Source organism: Gasterosteus aculeatus, chromosome 10, assembly GCF_964276395.1.
Source record: "Gasterosteus aculeatus chromosome 10, fGasAcu3.hap1.1, whole genome shotgun sequence".
Taxonomy (NCBI): Eukaryota; Metazoa; Chordata; class Actinopteri; order Perciformes; family Gasterosteidae; genus Gasterosteus; species Gasterosteus aculeatus.
Window position 1 is genome coordinate 1,058,180 of NC_135697.1, and position 23,240 is coordinate 1,081,419.

Genomic DNA, 23,240 nt, shown 5'->3' on the forward strand with positions numbered 1-23,240 from the left:
AGGGAGGAAACAGAAAGTAACCTTAGGGAGAATGGCAGTGGATGGAAAAAATAGAGGAGATAGATGTATAAATTATTTTGCTGAGGACGGCAAAGAAATCAAATATTTTAACTCTACTTTCAGTTCTGTGTGCCGGTATCTCTGCAGATATTCTCCACTGGCTTCACATATTTGACTAAAATTATATTTTGTGGGCAGTCTGCGTGATTCCATTTAAATGCAGCATCATCACATTTTTTTACACGTCCTTCATGTCAGTAGGATATAGATATTTGTAGCGGTCATATCGTATGGTGTTTGATATAGTAGAAGTTGAAGGAGCAGCCATGTGTGGTGGTACCTGCTGTCGGTGGTGTTGAGTGGTACTCTGTCTCTCTCCCAGGTGATGTTGGCCTCAGGAACTCCATTGATTTGACACTGGAAGCGAGCTACGCCTCCCTCGTCCACGGACATGGACAGAGGGTGGGTGTGGAACTTGGGAAGAGCTGAGAAGAAAGCAACACGAACATCAGAGACATAAGACATGATGATGAAGTTTGCAAGTCAAGGCCGCCACGGTTTTGTTTTTAGTGGCTATGATGCGTCTGCAAATAGATTTTCCATCAGCCTTTTGTTATATTTCAAATTTCAAAGTTTGAGAATATCAATATTTCCCTCTCTTCCATGTGACCTTCAAATTACTGAGTAAATTAGAAACCGTGCAGCCTATGTCACTGTAAGTCATGACATAATAACCACAGCTTTACATGTCCTGTATCAACGGGGTTCAACGGGGCGCAACTCCTTCTGAAGGTCTGTAATAGCAGAAATCATTTGACCACTTCCTGGATTTACTTGCGCGCGCGCGCACACGCACACACACACACACACACACACACACACACACAGGATTCCTAATGACCTTGTTGCCATAATCAATACGGGTAGTATACCATAGAAGGGTGTTCAGCAAATGAGAAAGCATTACCCTGGAAACACGTTGCATTGAAGTAAGGGCTAATGAGTGTAGGTGGGGAGGAGAAAGTTGTACAAGTAGTGCATGTAGGTGTGTGTGTGTGTGTGTGTGTGCAGCACATGGACATAACTTCGGTTGGGTTTGCTTGCAACTGTGTGATGGCTTATAGTGGCACTGGTAGTTTGGATAAAATGTTTGCTAATATGTGATGGGGCTATGTTTGTTTATGCTACGTAAAATTGCTTGTTTGGGGTCGCAAACTGAAGGCTTTGTGTTTTCTTTATATTCAGCATGGTAGTGAAAAAGAGGTAAAAAGTACTATGACGCTTTCTTCATTATCGCGGTTTAACGGGATGTTTAATCGGTGTCCTGACACACTACACGAGAACAAAACGCTGCAAGAAACTGAATAATACGATAACCTTTGAGGACACAGAGGTTAAGTACTCTGGACCTTTCTGTCTTACATCATACAATTAGAAACAAACACACGGTGGGTGTTTAACTGGAGGACATGGATAACTGACTAATTAACACGCAGAATCCCAATAGTGTAACTGTCCATACAACTGTGGTGTTTGGTGGGTTGGACTCACAATCTCAGTTTTTCTAAAATCCTAACAACCCACTCTTTTTTGTAGTAACCACAAAAAGAAGAATATGACACAAATTGCACAAAGGATTTTATGATTACAGTGTCAAAATTATCAATCAATATTATTAATAGTTTTTAGGTTTTGATGCTTTTCATTTTTTTTGTGAACCTCTTTGTATTGCCTTGTTGTTACAAATAAACTTGCAGTGCTTTGCCTTCCTGTCCCTAAGTATATCAAAGTGCATTTAATTTGTATGCTATATATATATATATATATATAGGAGAAAACCACTTACACGCCAAAAGGACTTTGGCTTTGCGGCTGACCAACATGCCGTAGCGATTTTGGGCCGCGCAGTCGTACTCGCCCATGTCCGCGTCACTCCCCTCCCTGCGTTTCTGGAAGCTCCGGATGAACAGCGTGCCATTTGCCAGCACCTCAACCCGCGGGCTGCTGGGTAAAGGCACACCGTTTTTACGCCACGTGACCATGATCGGCTCCTCCCCCTGCACACGACAGTCCAGCATGAGCTGGCGTTCCCTCACGGCGATCACATCACTGGGCTCCAGGAGGAACGACAGCTCCGATGCCAAACAGCCACCTGCAAACACATGCAGGAGAAGGAAATGGGTTCAGAGATGGAAATGCTGTATGAATACAGATCTGCCGACTTGAGATGATCATTTATTATATATTCAGCCTCAGATAACATACATGAATACGTTTATGTTTGTTGGCCTGAGTTCTGCTCCAAAATGGACCTTTTGGTCATTTTGGCTTGAGGCAATACCAAGCTGGCATCTACTCTCACACAGTGCATTGGTAGTCCAGTCCACACCTTGAAAAAACTAGTCAAAAATCCAAATGAAACTGTCATTCAGAAAAATGGGGAGTTTTAGCTTTAATATGGAATAACTTCTACACAGAAAAGCAACTTGGAAATTAAGAGGAACAACTCTCATCTCAAACAAGCAAACATCCTATAGTTCCTGAGAGTATAGCACAAGAAGGGAGAGGGGGGGGGGGCTTTTCCAAGTCTCAAAAGGCACCAGAAACAAGCTAATTTGATTGATGGTGCATTTGGTTTGTTGGGCTATTATGAAGGCTGGAGACTGGATGCCAGCAAGCCATCCAGCCAGAGAGGGCAACAACAATACCAGGCTGGGGAGGAGAACACTGGCAGTGGCTGCTGGGGTCAAGTTGGGAGAGCCTCCATTGAGGGAAGGGGCCAATTGTGACAATAGTGTTGTGACTATGCTTATTTCCCCCCAACCCACAGTAACCACCATAAAAACTCCCATCAGCCGCCATGAACCCAAAGGCACCATCTGCCCCTTCTTATCCATCCCCTCCACCCCTCCCATCCCTTCCCCTCTTTTCAGATGCATCTCTGAGGTGACTTTCCCATGCCACCAGAGCTCTCTGCGTGACCTTGGTGACATTCCCAGTCCCCCCAGTTTCTTTCAGTCTTTTTGGTGTTAATGTCCTCATATGCAAACAACCTTGAACCCTTGCAATAGTCGTTCTCCAAAGCTGCGAGGCTGTAACAATGGCCGTTGCACTTGAACCTGCACAATGCCTTATCAACGTCATCTTGGATTCACGCATCTGTTCAATCAAATATGCACTTTCGGTCAACTGAGCTGCGAGCTGCACAACATTTATTGTCCAGCCACGTCAAACATCACATGCCACACACAGCAGTGACCTGCTGGACTTTAATAAAAATTTAATAAAACACATTTTCTGACTTGCCTTCACCGGTACCGACCAATACAGATACCTCAAGTGCAGTAAATATATATATCTATATACATATATATATATACACTATCTATACATATATAGATGTCTACAACTTTTTCACATAAAAATCAATTCAATGTCATTTGATTTGTTGAGCCAACAATATTTCAATATTTAATAATTGTCTTTCCAGAGACTGACAGAATTGTTGAGATTTTCAAATGTCTTGAGCAGCAACGAACAAAATTAAAGCAAATAATCTCCTTTGCGCTGTGAAGGCAGACATCTCACGGACATATCTTAAAAGCATACATTTGTCTTTCAGACATTGCTACTAGATATGAGCAGGTTGATGACTCATGTCCACAATGTTGTTGATAAGATGAACATGGAGCAAAACCTTGGCCTCTCTTCATGATCTCTGACTGGCTTCACTGATTACATCGTCCACATTAAGAAATGAACATCTGCCATCCTTTTGAGGGGAGCACTGACACCCAGCAGATGCAGCCGGCTGAGAGTGGATCTGGGCTGAACCCTGCAACCCCCTTTGCCTCCCATCTCTCGGCCCCGTAATGAAATTCAGGGCTCCCAAGGGGGACCTGCAGCCCATTCTGTGGCCAGGGTTATCGAACACATGCTGTTGCAAACTGTGAGGCCTAAAAGTCCAGGTTTATGGTAGGTAAGGTTTAGGTTTTGTCATGAAACAGTACTTGATTTTTTGTTATTATCAACATTAAGTGTCTGGATGTTTATTTAAAAAGATATTTGGATACAATTACAAATCACCTACAAATTAAATGTAGTCGTAACCTAAACTGCACACAAAATCAAAGTGACAACACTTCTAACTGAAACCAGTTACTGTTGTTTGTATCGTCATTTCCGTGTTCCGAGTATCCCGTTATTTCCAAAGCCCAAATATGAATGTTTACATTGCATGTACACAATTAAGAACTCACTGCAGGATAACTTCAAAAGAACAGAATATATTGTTTATGTTTTAGATATTTTCTCAGAAATGTAAACTCTGTGATAAGTTTTCGGCTTAGGTCAAGCAACATTGTACAGTACTATGCAGTCCAATACAACGCCATCTCTAAGTACAGCTTCAGGAAGGACCATTGGGGTTCATTGAAGGGCTATTGTTGGATTGCTTTGGATTGGACAGGAGTATCAGATAAGCTGTCTCAGTCACAGTGTTGGCATTGACATTGGATCAACTCTATGTCTTGTTTTCAGTTTGAAGCCTTGAATCCAAAGAGACTGAAGATGGTTGAAGGGTGGTAATAGTGACAGGACTAAAGGACATTAGAAAAGAAGCGTTAAGGCACCCCAGACTGGAAGAGTTAAATGCACTCCACTAAACTGGACCCACACGAGGTGTGATTAAGAGCATAACATGGGGGATTGAACTATTTTCAACATCGGGCATTGACTATAATGAGATTTTTCGAGGGAAAGGGTTGTCCAGCAACCCCCACCCCAAACCCCTCAGGGGTCATGAGACAGTCAGAGGTGAGACGGATGGAGGGTGGGGGGCAGCTTGTCCAGCATGAGCTACTCTCCAAAGCTCTACACTGCTGTGGATTAGGGGGCCCGACTGAGATTTATTTTTTGAAGCCTGACCCATAAAAACTGAACGGAGAAAGAGTGAGGCTCCTCAGCACCATTTATGAATCACTTCATCACGTTATGTTCCGTATCCTCTCTCCTCTTTTAGAAATCTCTGTTTGAAAGTTAACATTGGAGGGCTAAATGTTTTTGACTTGAATAAAAATGAAATATTAGCTTAAACATTGACGACGCTTAAAGACTAAGGGTTAAAGTTCAAACGATTCAAATTCAACGAATTCAAGGGAAACATTTTATTTTAGCAAATGTTTAATAATTGACTTGAAAATGAGCAAATTAGTTTTAATATCCCCTTTGTTATGCCCCTGACCTGATCTTCTATAATATCCTTATATGTGGTAATATGTGTAGGCAAGGGTGTGAGCTGGAACATGAGGATGGCTGGGCAGGCATGAGCATCGTTGCCTGGGGCTTCCTCCTTTGTCCTCTTCATGGGGGTGAAACTCTCCGTGCTTGGATTGGGCCACTTCGTTCAGCTGTAGGAGGTCTGCAGAGGTCTTTTGTTTAAGTCAAATGATGGCAATTTACTGGGTGATGTCGTCAAGTTCAATGTTCCTACCTCTAACTGAGGAATGAACATGCTTATGACTCAGAGTAATTTAAACAGATAACAAGTAGACAACTCATTTTTGATTAAAATCAGGAACTATCTGGTCAACTGATATTGGCCTCCCAAGACATCCCATCTGATTTCTGGGACTCCCAACTCCCAAAACGGTGGCCCCCACCAGCCAGGCAGAACAAAAAGCACGAGTCAGCTCACAGAGCGGTTAAAGCAACTATTTTAAGGGAAATCTTAAAAGCAGGAGACACCTCACAAACACAGGAAAAGGAATCCCAGAGAGTCATCACTGTGCAAGAGAGCTACTGCCCAATCATGGGAAGCACTATGAAAAAAATCTAGTCTTATGCAATGGCTTAAAGTTATATGATTTTTTTTAATTAAAAATAATAACAGCTTCACTTTGGAAATGTACACAGGAATCAACAGTTTAACCAGTTGGACGTTTTCTATCACTACTGGTGGACCAGAAGCTGTCAGTCATCTTTGTACTGCCAAGCCCTTTTTGTACTGGACATCATCATTTTAAGGTCAACATAGTGACAAGTATGAAGTACTGTGATTAAGAAAAATATGAATAAAAGAAGTGCAATGGATTAGTACAAGTTGCATTGCGTTAGGTTTACAAAGCAGTGTGTGGGTGTTAAAGCCTCATATAGTCAGGTCAGGCAGGGCGAAGGCCTCCTACAGGAGGTCCCAATAGCCTCCTAACCGCATCTTTACATGGTTTAAATCCTGTTGGCATCAGTCTAAAATCTCCACAGATAGAGATGTTGGCTTCTGCTCTGTCACACGCCGGCCACCCCAGGCCCTTTGTGTCCGTGCTGTGGATTAAAAAGCTTTGCACGCCTCCGTCATCGTTCACTGTGTGTGTGAGTCTGTGAGCAGCCGTGCCAGGGGAGGGTTGTCGGGGACACGGTCACGGGCAGCTGGAGGGGAATTATACCTTCCACACATATTTTTAATAAGGTTTCAATCTAAGCGCACTGTTATGGAGATGAGGTTGTGAAGGTCAGCTCACTGAAGACTGAGGACTTGGGGGGCTGGGGGGCCTATTGTGTCTGTGCATCCCCCCACACAGACTGCGCTGCGGACCGGGATGACACAGAGCCATAACCCCTCTCAAAGGTCAGAGGTTACCAACTCTAACCCCTTACTGTGGTGTGAGCTAAAGACACTGTAAATACTCCTCAAGCCAACGTGCTCGATTTGTTTCTCAAACACGAACATATGGTAAAACAAAGATATCTGGCCATCACACACCCCATTCTCACTGAAATACATTTAAATGATTGACAGGTATGTATGTATTCGAATGTGAATGACTTCGCAGTGGCTACAAAAAGTAATTTGGCATACAGAAGAAGTAACAATAAGATAAAGTTTAAAAATGTCAACCGTACACTTTTTCAGGGGCTTTTATCTACACTTCTTCTCCTACTTCTTCAGGAGAGTTTGCTTTGTTGAAAATCTCAGAGCAAAGCTGGTGAGTGGATTTTTAGTTTTTATTCAGTTATTTGGAAAAACTACATTTTCCAAGTTCAACAGTGAAATTAAGGTGATTGAGATGTTTTCATCAGTTGGTAGCCATATTTTTACGAGTTGTTCAGATGACCGTTGACCCCCCAAATACATTTCCATTCCGTTTGACTGTTTGGCAAAAGGGACGCAATGGTCTATATATTTCATCTCAAGGCAAAAAAAGATTTAACAGCTCCAAATGGACTATGAAATATGTAAATATAAATATTTATTTTATATGTGTTGAAGGACCATTCTTGGTGTTGTGAAAAGCGGTTTGACTTGGTGTCTCTGGAGCTTGCCCTCCCTCCAGGAAGACCATGAATTGAGATAATGTTTTTTTTTTTAGATTACCAGATCTACTTTTTTGTGGAATTTAATGCTTAGCTCCAGTTTATAGTCATGTTGATGACACACCTATCACATCCAAATAGAGGTTGACAAGAGCTTCAAATCTTATTAACAGAGTGGAACTAATTATTCTGTCCGTAGGAACAATACCTGCATTAGTAAATGAGCACTGAGCTAAAGCAAACAATGCTATTGGAACACAGATTTTGTCAAGCCTACTAATTCATCAACCAAAGGATCTTCAAAAATAAAACTGCTCAATGAGTTCAGGTATGAGTTGAAATTCTTAAATGAGAAAGCAACTATTTGATTTCCAGAAAGTCAAAGTTAAAGCAGCAACAGCACAGTAGGACCTGCAGCATCGTCGGCCTCTGGACTTGGCAAAGTTCACCCTACTTCTGATCCTGAACTCTCCAACAGCCGAAATAAGCTTACTAAATACAAAAGCTAAATGGTACTTACTCAGACAGTAGAAAGTTGCCAGGCAGATGAGAAAGAGTCTTGGTTTCATTTTTGGTTTTCTTCTTACCCTTAGGATCTCCTTAAAAAAATCAAATCGATAAAATAAGTAATCCAATGTCTATCTTTCTTTGTGTATCTTCTTTGGTGATGAAGCTAAAATTGTTATTGTTTTTTATGAAAGCATCTTGATTATTTAGGTTGCCTGCTCGAGCGCCCACAGAAGGCTGCTGGTCATGTTCAAAGCTACTGAATAGTGTGAAGACCACACTTCTGCTTGGAGGGCGCTCATTAGTTATTCAGCCTTATTGTTGTCACTGAATGGACACTGATACAGCCAGGTTGGTCCGCCATGAACCAATCGCAGCCCAGGAGGGATGATTGATACTCATCTGACCGGGGAGCTGCTGGCCTTCCAGTCCAGCCTGCCCTGCCCCCTCCCTGATGGGCCTGATGAGTCCAGAGCTGGTCACAAGGCTCCCAGCCAGGCCAAAGCAAGACAAAGCTCCTTTTATTTACATAACTTCTGGACCTTGTCAGGTTGCTATTACCACAGTCGTCTCCACGGGTTATGTTTGGGACAGTTTGATAGGTGCTGTTGGTTCAGACACATTTTCTATTGTTTTCAGGACTCCAAAAATAAGACCACCACCATCAAGTCAAAATAAAATAAAAATGGGCCTCACATTGTAAAGCACTGGATGGACTGGAGCAAAGCTCCACCAGCTTCCCAGTAAACACGTAGTTAACATTGTGAATAAAAAAAAAAATCCTGCTTTTGTTTGACCCATCTGCACATGTAGGGCATGTCATCACACCCTTCAACATTTTCTCCAACATATTCTCATTTCCAACTAACACTGCAGCAGTCTCGTGGGGCAAAGGCTCGTTTGGCTGAAGGGGGCCACCATGGGTCATTCTCCGATGCCAAGGGGCAAACACACAGCGCCACTATTTGACAGGCTGGGAGTGAGAATCTTTTTGAGTGTCAGATAATGAAGGAGAACGGTCTATAATGTAGTTCGTTAGTAGAACGCTAAAGCATGCCTTATGCACCATACTACTTCTTTAGCTTGCGCTGTATTAAATAAATAAATGTACCACTCATGAAGCTTTAAAAGCATGCCACAAAATTGTAGCTTCAACCTCTCCATTATCATTTTTTAATCTCTGTTTTAATCTCCTCAACCACTGATTTATAATCTACTATTTCAACATTAACTCTAATAATGTTTTTTTTCCCCTGAAGTTTTACCTTGACGTTAAGAATAATTGCACAATTCTATCATTACTTTTGTTGGGTGCAGAGTAGTTTTTGTGACACGATTGGGGTTGTTCATACCGTTTGTTGTATCTAGACTACAAAATTATTACCTCCATTTCAAGAATAATGCTGTGAAGTAAAGTTTTAAATATACTTTTCACTACATACTTTCACTTTCACACTCACTAGGGCGTAAACATTTACTAATGTCCCTTTTTTTTCCAACTTTCCTTTAACAATTATATATCTGCATTTCTTATGGCTAATTTGGCTGATATTCATTTAAATTTCAATTAGTTAGATATGAGAACACCCCTTCTGCAACCGTGTTGAAATGAACTGCATACCTAAATGTATATACAGTGCATCCGGAAAGCATTCACAGCGCTCCACTTTTTCCACATTTTGTTATGTTACAGCCTTATTTCAAAATGGATTAAATTCATTATTTTCCTCAACATTCCTACCCATAATAATAATACCCATAATGAGTAATTATATATTATATATAATAATAAGTGAAAACAGTTTTTTGCAAATTTTTGCAAATCTGTTAAAAATAATGAACGAAAACACAGAATGTACATAAGTATTCACAGCCTTTGCCGTGATACTCCAAATTTAGCTCAGGTTCATCCTGTTTCCACTGATCATCCTTGAGATGTTTCTACAACTTGATTGGAGTCCACCTGTGCTAAATTCAGTTGATTGGACGTGATTGAGAAAGGCACACACCTGGTATCACAGTTGACAGTGCATATCAGAGCATAAACCAAACCAAGCAAAATATGCCTTATACTTGCTTCATTTTGGCATTATTTTTTGACGTTCTGGAACATAAAATAATGTGACTTCATGAGAAAACGATGCACCTTGCCATCCCTTGAGTTCCCTCTTGATGGGACGAGGGTACCCTCTCTACAGTAGGGGCCCCCCTCATGAAAAAATATCTACTAACCGGTATTCCACAAACACTAGAAGTGTCCAACATTTCGCACAGACATAAAGTACTACCTCCATCAGTTACCTGTACACATTTAAATGAATCGTACGTCTTTCTGAATATATCAACAAGGGTTTGCATATTTTCGGGTGGGTGAGACCCAAACTGACCAGGCAGCATGAAAAGGACAGAAAACTAATATCAGTTCCTGTTGCGTTTGAGTCTTCGTTCTCTGGTCCTTGGATGAAACCGTGACAGAATGAACCCACCACCGACGGACTCAGAAGACTCATTTTACGGTACGGATCAGACTTCTTAGACGTGGGCAGTGCGCTTTGGCATTGATGTGAGGTACTTCTCCTCGCCTACAAGGCACTTGCTGGTCAGGCTCCTTCTTATTTTATGTAATACCATACTGCCCTACTAGAGAGCTGTGTTCCATAAATGCTGGGTTTTTGTTGTTCCTAATGTCTTAAAAAGTAGGATAGGAGCCTTCAGTTATCAAGCTCCTCTTTAGTGGAACCAGCTTCCATTTTCAGTCCGGGGGGCAGACTCGGTCAGCTCATTTAAGATAAAGCTTAAGACTTTCCTCTTTGATAACACTTATAGTAAGGGCTGGCTCAGGTCAGCCTGGACCAGCCCTTAAGCTGCTACAGGCCTACACTGCCGGGGACTTCCTTAGACACACACAGCTCCTCTCTCCTCTCTCCTTCCGTAAGAATTTATATCTCATCAATGTACATCACTAGTTCAAGTTCTTGTGCTTTCTTTTATTGGTTTGTTTGCTGATACTATCATTATTATTGTTATATCACATTAACCAATGTTATTGACTTTGCTACGTTCCATCTTTGGGCTTTAAACTGCACAGGTTCCTTTTGTTATCTTTTTTATTCTAATACATCAACTACACCTGTTATCAGTCATTTAGTCATTTTAAATAATTAGGTGGCTTACTGCTTACAATATTTGAATCATTTCTGTTGTATGAATTGAAAGTATTGTACATCTTTTACGTTTTTCATTCTGTAAACAGTACATTCATTGTATATGTCGATCTTTGTAGAGCAGGGGTGCTCACACGTTTGGTTCGCAAGCTACTTTTCAATCGACCAAGTCGTGGCGATTTACCCCCCCTTTCTCCGTTGGCCGGTAGCCAAACGGAAACAACAACACTATACATACCGTGAGCGATAAAAACAAATAAAAAAAACAATAAGCCTCTCATCTGTCAGAGGCGAAAGAACCGTCACAACCATTCCACACATTCCTGATCATTACCTTACCACAAGGGTGTCAAACTCATTTTAGGTTTGGGGTAGATACTGCCCACTTTGATTATGATTCTAAAAATCATAGGGGGGCTATACAAAATATTTTTTTAAATGAGCCTCTCATCGGTCAGAAGTGCGCCTGATGTGATTTCTATTTTCCAAAGGAAGAGATCTACCAGGACTGCGTTGAATGACCTGGTCTAACTCATGCATGGACTTTTTAGCAATGGCAACAACTTTTATAGAACCGCAATTTTCTGTCTTTCAGTAATTCTCATAATAGCAAAGTCATCCAGGGGGCCGCATTAGACCCCCCCGGCAGGCCGCACACCTGTGACTTACCATGATGACTCGCGCTGATTGGAGTCAGCCATAGTTGCTTTAGAATTAAATTAAATGTGTCTGTTAGTGCTAGTTAGCGATCCTTGCTTACTTTTTCCTGCGATCTACCAGGCATGCGAGGTGACCCGGCATCACCTCGACCCGATCAATGTTGCATGTGTACAGACTGTAAAGTGATGGGGGGGGGGATAGATTTTTAGATTTCTCCTGATTCTCTTTTGAACGATTTAGTCTCGATTCAGAAAAGTTCATAATGAGAATTTTAAAAATGTCTGGCTTTTTTGTGTCTCTAACATGAGTGTGGAAGTTACGTGCAACACAGCGAAAAATAACCCTCAAATGAGCCCGCTGTTTCTACTTCTTTTCTTTCTCTAATCACAAGCTCAGGCTCTTGAGAGAATCCAAGAACTTGCTTAATGAATTATGTCTGCCAGCCAGCGCTTGAATGATTTTGACGGACGTTTAATGGGAATGACGCTTCAGTTATACGTTAGCACAGGGCTCTCAAGTCACGCACTCCCGCCAAGAAATCGGACTCCGGTCCGAGCCGTGTTGGTTAGTCTCCACCACACCCCCCCGTCGACGCTACGGTCGACGGGGGGGGCACCTTTACTGTGTTGCACTTTCATGGTACACTGCCATGATTTAATTTAGCACTGTTATGGTATTTCTGTTTACGTTTGAATGTAATGTTGAAATGTGTTGAAATGCAAACATTTTGTGTTTGAAGTCTTATTATCATTGTCTAAGAGCAGCTTTTTCTTTAATAATTTAAAAGAAAAATTTATCTGTTTAATATTTTTTTTTCATAGACTACTTCCATGTTGTGTTGAAATGCAAGCTGCATTGATTATTGCATTGTTGATATAAAAAGTCATATTTGTAACAAAGTTTTTTTTTTAGAAAAAAATTGAAGCTAATTCGTTGATTGATTTTTCCTTTAATTATTAAGTAGGAAGTGATTAGCAACCTCTACTCAACCTGAGTAGCAAACTCAAATGTTTTAAAAATCGCGATGCATCGATAATCGTTATATCAATTTAGGATTGATAATCGATAATCGAATTGTTGACCTCTGAATCGGAATCGAATCGTGAGGCGCCAGAGCTTCCCACCCCCTACTGTAAAGCGCTCGGAGTCAAATTTGTGATCAAAATAAATTGAATGTATTTTGTGGCTTCGTGGAGAGCAGGGAATGGATAGATTGGTCCCCAGCTCCTTAGTGTCCATGGGAAAGACACATCCCACCAAATCTCCGCAGCTGCGACTATGGTGTGTGAATGTCAGTTCTTGATGGGCAGGTGTCACTGTGTGTTAGGTCTTGTCATCAGTGTATGAATGCGTGAATGATGACATGTAGTGTAAAATAGCTTTGAGTGGTCAGAAGACAAGAAAAAAGATACAAGTACTTTAAATTTGAATGTATTTAGGATTAATGCAGAAAATATAACAAAAAACAATTTAAAAATCCCATGGAATTAAATTCTCATGACAGTTGTTCCTGTCGTCGTTTCCACATGTGGCGCAGTGACCTCGTGTGGCAGTTAGAGGTAACCGCACTGAGATGCAAATGGCAGTAAAAGTGCGGAGTAGTTCACTAATATAGAGTGTTCAGTAGTTCGAAACTGACTAATTTGCCTAAAGCCTTCGGGAATCATTTTTAATGCAGCAAATCCTCTCGTAGATGCATCCGATAAAATCCAATTGCTGACTAATAATTTAGAAATAACATCGTTGGGTCAAAACCCTCCCTTTTCAATCTGGGAAAAATTCATTCTAAGACCATCAACTCTGTAAATGTGTTGAAAAAATATCTGCAAATTAGAGAATGCATTACACTAAACATTTTGATTACTGACGGGTCTTAAGCTTTGTGCTTTAAATGTGGACTCAGAGAATATATATTTTGAAAACAACCAGAGTAGGATTTCTGATAGTTTACTCTGAGCATCATTTTACGTCGGTCTGTCAAGGATGCGTGGGTGGAGGCAGGACTCAAACGCAGACCTCTCAAGAAAACAAAAGACTTTAATAGTCAAAAGGCCAAAAAAAAACACAGGAACCAGGGGCAAAACACACAGGCATGAAACTACGGACATCCACAACGATAGACAATGACGCGACAAGTGACACAAGAGACACGCGGCTCATACACAAGGGAGGTGCAGGTGATTGGACACAGGTGGAAACTATTAGACGATCACAGGGGATGACGGGACAAGGCAGGAAGTGAAGTTACCCGGGGACACGAGTGGCAGAAAACTACAAAATACAACAGGAAGTGAACCACACCGTGACACGGTCGACCCGCAACTTTTCATGACACGACAACTGTCCGTGAGGCAAAAAAGGTTGGGGACCACTGATCTAAACAACTGCAATAGTAGAGTTTAAAATCAAACTGGTGACAGCAATAGTGACAAGTAATGCATGTTAATGGAAACAAATCCGAACACATTCAGAAGACAACGGAATAACTGTTAAACACTTCTGTTTTGTATCAGAGCGGCAGCTGATTTAACACATGAGACTTCAGGATTAATCTTAGCCTGGCTGTTAGCCTGCCCTGGAGCAGACTAGCTGCAAAGAATAAATCACCATGGTTACTTGGCTGCCTTTAATTCAACCTGCCCATAGCAAAGCAAAATTGAAGATGAGATCTCCTTTATGTCACATTTACATCTCCTAGATATAAATGAGCACTAATTGAGACCAAAGTGGTTTTCTCATTCTTCTCAAATGTCTCTCCTGAGAATTAAGTCTCACATTGAGCACAGTGCAAGTTCTCTAAATTCTCTCACAGCTGTCTCTTTTCCTGATCTCAACTAAGAGAAAAATGAGACATACAATGCAGCTTTCAAATATGTCTCAATTTGATCTCAATTATATCTCAGTGAGAAATATGTCTCGTACTGCTCACTATTTGAGTTCTCAGATTCTCTTACAGTTGTCTCTTTCTAGTGTTTCAGCAAAAAGAAAAAATAGAGTAGTGTTAGCTCTCAAATTAGTCTCAATATGAGACATTATTTAATATTATAGCTCAATCATATCTCAATTTATCTCAGCGCAAAATTTAAGAAAAGAAGTATATCAATTCAGGCAAATAATTTGAGATGGTTTACATAATGTTCAACTTACAAAAGGTGTTTATTTCTGACAAGCCATACAATTCATTAATTAGAATTTTGAGTTCTAAAACGTAACCCATCAAAACATAAGCCATGATTTGCTCAAAAGACACCTTTGTGAACTTTCTAAATGTTGACAATTGTGCTGTTTTAAAAGAATTCACAGCAAAGCTCTATTGTATAGAGCAGTAAAAGAGTGTGTAACACGTTACTCCAAGAATCCTACCTCATGTGTGATGAAAGAGTCCGTTATGACTATTACTATTAACGTTGCACGCGCGGGAGACGTGGTAGCGCCAAGACCCGCCCTACGAAGCAGCTCATTGCATGGCTCACGATTGATTAGACTTTTCACCTCGAGTGGTTAAGGTTAGGATAGCGGATTGGTCAGGGGATAGGACCTGAACAAATAAAAATGTTGTTATCTAGAATACAGGGCTTTTAAAAAGAATGTAATAGTATAAATGAAATATAATCTGTGGGTATACTCCAGTCCAGCGGTGGCGGTAATACAACAACAAGTTATCAACCGCCAGATAAAAATAGAAGAAGAAGATTGGAGGGCGGGTCTTGGCGCCAATTCGTAATTTCGTTGGGGTGAGAGAAGTGCGTCGGTAACTGCTGCTGCACCTGTTGGCTTTTGCCCCTGCCACGAAGAGGTAAGAATGAAATTCTTTTGACATTATCATAATAATGGAAGGTGGGGATTAGGTAATTAGGTGTCTGTCCAACAAGTAATTGACAAAGAAACTCCGAACTGTATTCAGACTGTCGAAAATGGGATGGTTTGCTAAGTTAACGTTAGCTAACGGCTAATGTTAACGTTAGCTAATGGATAACGTTAGCTAACTGCTATTGTTAATGTTAGCTAATGGATAACGTTAGCTAACGGCTAAAGTTAACGTTAGCTAACTTGTGTTAGCTAAATGTTTTAAATACATTTAAATTTGACTTTGTTGACTGGATTTGCCCTCCTATTTTTGCTGTACACTAGCTATTTATCTCTGAAATTTCAGATCTGCAAGTTCATAAATATTGTGTCTATTGATGTTATACTTAGCGTTAATGATCTAAAATGTATTTTTTTCATTAACCGGATGGAGAAAAACAAAGTCCTGGCAAAAAAGAGGCTACGGGTTCCCACTCAGAAAATTGAAGGACCTGAGCTCCCCTCCCCCAAATGAGCAATCTGGTAATTATTAACGTGATAGTTTGTTATATACGGGGGTAATAATCATAACATTAATAATGTCTAAAAATACCAGTCTAAATTGTTGTGGCCAAATAGAAATTCATTTCCATCGATGAATCCATCACCTGACGGGGGACATGCAACAGGCCGCAACACAGCTGGACCACCACCCTATGGGTAGGTTTGTCATAATTATTACATAATCGCCTGGGCCCATGAGTTCAACACTTTTTATCCTTATCCGATCAGATTTGGCAAAGTTCAAAACCAAAGAAAAACATCATTAGGATAACTTTGTTATCCAATCTATGATAATAGAATAGGCTCTATGCACAGCTCCACTACTTCCTGAACTTAAGGCTGGTCTTTTATTTCCTGCCTTACATTATTGGACAAACTGATTAATCCACGTGTGTCTGACCATTGTGACTCAGACACACGTGGATTAATCAGTTGTCCAATAATGTAAGACAGGAAACCAAGGAGCTGCCTTAAATTCAGGAAGTAGTGGAGCTGTGTGTAGACCCCATTACTGTATTTGAGTAAATAGTATGTGAATGACTCTTGGCCCTGATGAAAATGATTTGCTATTATTTTTGCTTAATGATCAGAATCGTTTACGTTCATCTTTTTACGAGCTCACTTCCCTTTCAGATACAGGCCGGGTCAGAGAGCTTCAGACTCTCTGCGACTTAATTGGAGAGAGATCTGGTGGCAGCCTAGCTTCACCATCAAGCCAGCAGGAGCTGTTTCCTGGGAGCGGCCAATTCCTCTCATCATTCCGCCTGGCTGCCATGAATCACGCATCAAAACCAAATTGCATGCGTCTGTTTCATGCACTTTTTGATAATTTCTTCACTGTTGAGGAGTGTCAAAATGCAGTGCCCTTTGGTCACCCTGGAAACAACCCCTCAGGAAAGGAAGGAAAGCCGGTCCTTGACTGTAAAAAAGTTGACTGAATCCTAAGTACGTTTTTTTTAAGGATAACACTTTTTTTCATATTCATGATTGGCCAAAAAATCGTACTTGCTGATTTGCAATTCTCTGAACTGAAATGAACGTCTCACGGTGTTATTTCCTTTTAACCTGAAGTGCAGTTGTATATGGTCTATGTGGTAATTTTTTTGTCAAATTACTCATGACTGATTTTAATGCTCTTGTCTTACAGATGTGCAACTCTACCGGACTGGGAACCAATTGAGGAGGCCAAGCTATGTGGACCGCGATCTCTCTCTCTTTTGTGTGTGTGTGTGTGTCACACAAATGCAGTTTTCAATATTGAGTATTGTTTTTAGTTGTTTCTAATTAATAAAGATAATTAATCTTTAAATTGCATTCTCAATTTGTTCTTGTATTTCTCAAATATACCTCAGATATCATTCTCATATATAGCTTCAGTAAGACATTAAAGAGAAATAATCAAGAGATGGAAGAGACGTTGGACACACAATAATAAGATCTCTTAAGGCTCATAATTCTCAGATTTGTCTCATGTTATTCTCCTTCAAATGGCCGAGACACAATTGAGATCAGGGGTATACAATTATGAGATCTCTACTGTCTATCCCACTTCTCAAGTATTGCTCAAATGGTATTCTCAATTTAACCTCCTTTGTCTTACTCATGTCTTGTCTCTTTTTAGCTTATGTCTTGCTCCTAAGGGACCCTTAGGAGAAGTAACTCAGAAACAAATGATCACAGAATGATATGAACATGAGATGCTCAAATTGAGCTCGCGAGATGAGATTGAACAACAGATGAGCAACACATTTTTCCTATGGGTGCTTTCGTGCAGCCAAATCAAAGCTAAATTCATATAGATGACCTGAATTAATCCCTTATCCTGGTTTCGTGCAATAGCCCTCTGGTGGGGGAAGCTGTGCAACACATAACTTAAAAGTGCCCTAAATCGGTCAGAGAAGCTAGCATTGCCTTAAAGCAGCCATTTGCGGCATAGTGCCGTTTCCAGTCTTTTTTCAGCGAACATAAATGTCTTTGAGAGAAAGTAGTAAAAACATTTGAGCGACGCTCAGGCAATGACAAGAGTTTGTATTGCCAGAATTGGGTTGTTTACAGCATTGATAGTAATTTTGGCGACTCTTTTACCAATTAAATCTCCACAAAAAACAATTTACAACGAACATCTGCCCGGATTAGAGTTCGGTAAAGTTAGCAAGATATTCACAGATTCTGACTTGACGGTTCAATAGCTCGTCAGTGAAACAGCGTTAAAACACAGACACCTCTCTAACCGTAGTGATGTCGACAACCAACTACAACCCTTATTAAGCATAATTTTACCAGAACAAAACAAGTGCGGGGACCGTCTGCCAAGTACAATGCGTATAAAGAAATATTCAATATCTTCACTGCCATGAATGGTAGTACGACCTAAATCATGTACTTGTTACTGTTTTTTTGTTGTAAAATTGCTTGAGTAAATCATATTAATCAATATTTCTTGCAAATAATGTTCAATAACTCCACTGTTATGGATGGTAGCACCACCAAAGCTGTGGCATAGGGCCATGGGATTGTTCTTGTTGTTAAAGTCTGCTAGTATCACTGGTTTGGTCAAACTAGTGCTATTGTAAAGCTACTCACCTGCCACTTTAGTAGGTACACCTGTTCATTTGATTGTAAACACACATTGCTATCACATGGCCGTAACTCATGAATTGAAGATGAACACCATGTGGTGGCCGAAATTCAAAATTAGCATCAGAATGGGGAAGAAAGGGGATTTAAGTGACTTTGAACGTGGTTGTTGGTCTGAGTATGTCACTATTGCTGATCTACTGGGATAATCACGCAAAACCATCTCGAGAGTTCACAGAGAATGTTCCGAAAAAGAAAATATCCAGTGAGCGGCAGTTGTGTGGGGATAATGCTGTGGTAAAATGATGGTTAATTAGAGTTGTAGCTGGTTGTTCACATCACTACGGTTACAGAGCGGTGTTGTTTGTTTTAACAACCTTTTGCTGACGAGCTACTGAATCGTGAAGTCTGAATATCTTGTGTGAGATGCATCCCGACACTTGCTAACTTTCAATCCAATCTGTTTTATTTATAAGCACAGTTTAAATGAACACAAAAGGTTCCCAAAGTGCTGTACAATAAAATAAACACAATAAAACATTATAAATAAATAAATCGAATGTCCTACCGAGATAAAATATCTGTGCAGATAAAATCAACAACCTTTGTAGTGTTAAAAGCCAAAGAAAAGAGGTCCGTTTTAAGAGTTGAAAAAGGAGTGAGGAGGCCTGTCTAATGTGCAGCGGCAGTTCGTTCCATAGTTTGAGCTGCAACAGAAAATGCTCCGTCCCTCTTGTGCTTCAGCCTCGTTTTTGGAACCCTCAGGAGCAGCTGGGGCCTGTTTCAATAAGGAGGTTCAACCAACTCTGAGTTAAAACTTGAACTCTGAGTTGACTTACCCTGAGATGGGAAACTCTGAGTTTTCGGTTACAGAACAGCTGAAATGAGTTAGTTCAATCAACTCTGAGTTGACCTACTCTGAGTTAAGCGCGTGCACCACAACTATAAAAAGCCATTATCAATGGAGCGCAGATATTACGAGTCACCATGGCAACAGCGCCAGACAAAAAGAGGTCTTCATTATTTTTCACCAGCAGAACTGGATGTGCTTATGCAAGCATATGGAGAGTACGAACATATATTTTTAAAAAAAAGCAACACGGCTGCAGCGGCGAAGGACAGAGAGTTAGCTTGGGAGAAAATAGCTGCTCGAGTCAATGCGTAAGTTTACATTTGAATTACTGTTATACAGTGTTGTGTGTAATTAATTTCTATGTAATCTAAAAACTGTAATTTAATTCCGTAATTTAAAGTAAAATCTGATGTAATTGCATTAAATGCTGCATAAACTATAAAGCAATTCTGTATAAAACAATAGTGGATTTAACATCAAATTTTAAAAGATATTTTTTCAAGAATAATTCATGCAATTGTATAATGTTTATTTGAAAGCATTAAAAGTGCAGTTTCTTGTCTCTCCTTGTATTGTTCAAGTGGTTGAGGTTGATATGGGATTTAGAAAGTAATTAGTAATAAGTAGACCAATACTTTCTAGAGATAGTCATTATTACATTAATCTAATTACACTGTTGAAGAAGCCAGTTGTAGTTAGTAATATAAGTGACTTGCCCAACTGTTATAATATCAGAAGTGAAACTGGAAGAACAGTGTGTTATTCAACCTAATTTTAATTTTCATGTAGGTGCAATCCTGCAGGCATTAAAAGAACATGGCAGCAGCTGAAAATGAAATATAAAAACATAATTCAATCAGGTAAGGCTTGAACATATCATGGTTGTAGTCTACCTGACTTTACAAACATTTGACATATAAATAACTAAATAGCATCCAGTGTCTAGCAGTGCAGCAGCATTTTTGACATGGGTCTAAATGTTCATTCTCATTTGACTACTCAGCCAACAGAAAGAAGGCAGAGGCTCGCAAAACGGGGGGAGGACCTGCACCACCACCTCTGACAAATGCAGAGGAGATGGCCCTGAGCCTGAATGCTGGAAGGCCAATGGCTGAGGGAATTCCTGGAGGGACTTCATCAGAGCCAGTCACTCCAGAAGATTTAAGTGCCTTCATAAAATGTAAGAGGTCTACCTATGTGTTGTGTTTTTATATAGGCTATTTGTGATATTTCCATTTATTTTACTTTGGGGTGGGTTTTTCGTTGGTCCCAACAGATTCTGATGGTAAAATTAGTCTTTTGGAGCCTCCTGTCCCAACAAAACCACAGGCAGTTGTAAGTAGCCTACTCAATACACCAGAAATTATTACAAATAGTGTTATAAAGTGTACTCAAATGCTCATCTTCACAGGATGATGGGGATGAAGAAACAGTTTCTGCTGCCACAGAGATGCCTACAGAGGTAATGTTAATATTAGGTGTCTATCAAACAATCTACACATTCACATTTCTTCACCTTTTTTATGTGGAGTAGCCTATAGAATCTAAGTTTAAATCTAAGTATAAACAGGTATTTTTATCTCTCCCCAGAGTGTGGAAGAACAGCAAGAGGATGTTCCATCAACTTCTGGTGCACAGATGAACACAGTTCAGTGATTTTTTTTTTTCAGTAAATGCCACAGTTTAATATTGTAGAATTTTAGAACTACATGATGTAACTGTAATCTACTGTATTTTCAGTTGCCAGTTAAGGAGTTATATAGACTTCTTCTTATTAAAAAGATAGAAAAAAACCGCAAAGAACTTGGACCGCCAGATCCAAAAGGCAGATCTGGAAATTGAGATTCTGAAACTAAAGCTAGAGGTGAGTGCATGGTCACAGGTGAATTCTAAGTATTGAAAATATATTAAATTCTATTTTTTTTTTTTATGTTTAGGAAATAAAGAACACCATATAAATTGCTGTGATTTTGTGTTTATTCATTTTTATTTTATTTTGTGGTTGGTTGGTTGTGGTGGTGGATATAATGTGTATTAATCTGTGAAGACATTTCGGCATATCATATCCCGGACTACCCTTCCCTCCTGGAAATCTGCCGGGTTGATGGGGTTTCCTCTGGGTCTTGTATTTGTAGGGCAGGGTGTTGCTCCCCTCTAATTATGGCAATATTATGGAGAACAACACATGCCACAATAATGTCGCAGGCCCTTTCAGGGGTTACCCTGAGGTGACGTAGGCACTGGAAACGTGCTTTCAACAGGCCTATGGTCATCTCCACCCGGGCTCTCGTCCTGCAGTGTGCCACATTGAAGCGGCGCTGGGGGCCTGGTTCAGGTTCTGGGTAAGGGGTAATTAGTGTTGGTCGGCATGGGTAACCCCTATCTCCCAGCAGAAAGCCATCAATCTCTCCTGTAAGAAATTTCACATTGCTTTAGAGCTGCATAGAAGTTCCCCAGTAAGTGTGTAGTGCATACATTGAAATACATGCATTTACTTACCAGTTTCCAGTCTGTTGCTCAGCGTTGACTCACGATACATTCGTGAGTCATGAACAGAACCGGGCCACTTGGCCTCCACATTTGTAATGAGATGTGCAGCATCACATATGATCTTGACAATGCAAAGAATGAGACATGTTATAGTATTGTGATGAAGTCTTTGACCATTAGAAACAGTAGGCTTTCAGTGTACCTGCACATTAATACTGTGGATGGACCTCCTGTTGACATAGTCCGCTTCATTTTCGGAAGGTGCAATGATGGGAATATGTGTGCCATCAATGCATCCAACCACATTCGGAAATCCTAAAAGGAATTCTATTATTAGTTTACTTCCAGGGGTCGCAGCAATATGCTCTTAACTGAACGTCATTTATCAGGTTAGCCTCATTTAAACCGATTTATACATCACTGACCTGCAATCCTGTGAAACTCCTCTTTGATGGCTCTCACGGGTTTGTGCCCAGGAAACAGCACAAAAATTCGGAGAAAGCGCTTAAGAGCGAGGCACACTTTCCTTACAACTCTGCAAACAGTAGCCTTACTGATATGTTCTGCATCCCCAATGTTATACAGAAAACTACCATTTGCAAAGAAACGTAATGCAACGCAAAGCATCTGCTCGGATGTTAGAGCACGGCCGCGATGGCTGATGTTTCTGATGTAAGGATGGATGAGATTATGGATGTATCTTATTGACTGTAAAGAAAAACGGTACCGCTCAAATAAAAATGAATATGGATATGACAAAAAATCCACTCTGGGTCTCAAAATCCTCTCCCGACGTAAATGCAACTCCCTACGGATTAATGCAGCCTCTTCATCCACAGGATCGTCCATAAAAGGACATGCCATTTCATTCACTTGATTTGATGCGCTCTGCGTGACTGAAATGTGCGCAATGAATGAATACCGAAAGAATGAATGAGGTGATTAAATACCACTTCCTCTTTAAAAAAGGGGAGGAGACGAAATAAACTCTGGGTTTCCCGAAGAAAACCTGCTCCCGACCAGGTTAGGTTCACAGAGTAAGTTGCCATGGTAACTGACTCTGAGTATAAGTTACCTCTCTTTCTGAAACAGGCTTGACTTACTCTGCTTTCTCAGGTTTAACATACCTCCCATTCTGAAACAGAAAACTCAGAGTTTCCCTCATTTCAGGGTTAACATACTCAGAGTTTTCACTTAACCTCCTTTCTGAAACAGGCCCCTGGTCAGCTGACCTGAGAGATCGGCTGGGTGTGCAGGGGTGCAGAAGTTCAGAGAGGTACGATGGGGCAAGACCATTTAGAGATTTAATGTCATGCTGTCAGTCCAGCAGC

General features: G+C 40.5%; 1 protein-coding gene and 2 long non-coding RNA genes across 3 annotated transcripts in view; 2 read left to right on the forward strand and 1 right to left on the reverse strand.

The window, feature by feature from the left end:
• LOC120826901 (immunoglobulin superfamily DCC subclass member 3) overlaps positions 1 to 8,235 on the reverse strand; it is a 28,533-nt gene extending 20,298 nt beyond the window's left edge. Inside the window, exons 1-3 of the mRNA XM_078081260.1 lie at positions 7,829 to 8,235; positions 1,847 to 2,152; positions 341 to 485 (exon numbers count right to left, since the gene is read on the reverse strand). Coding sequence (XP_077937386.1) covers positions 341 to 485; positions 1,847 to 2,152; positions 7,829 to 7,877 — 500 coding nt within the window. The 5' untranslated portion in view covers positions 7,878 to 8,235. The remainder of the gene's footprint in view (positions 1 to 340; positions 486 to 1,846; positions 2,153 to 7,828) is intronic.
• Positions 8,236 to 14,849: 6,614 nt separating this feature from the next.
• On the forward strand, positions 14,850 to 17,295 carry LOC144383527 (uncharacterized). Its single transcript, XR_013450958.1, has 4 exons — positions 14,850 to 15,968; positions 16,065 to 16,145; positions 16,623 to 16,934; positions 17,137 to 17,295. It is a non-coding gene; the product is annotated as an uncharacterized LOC144383527 (long non-coding RNA).
• Positions 17,296 to 19,608: 2,313 nt separating this feature from the next.
• LOC120830785 (uncharacterized) lies at positions 19,609 to 20,895 on the forward strand. The gene is made up of 3 exons (XR_013450959.1): positions 19,609 to 20,279; positions 20,423 to 20,599; positions 20,696 to 20,895. It is a non-coding gene; the product is annotated as an uncharacterized LOC120830785 (long non-coding RNA).
• The last annotated feature ends 2,345 nt before the right edge of the window (positions 20,896 to 23,240 follow it).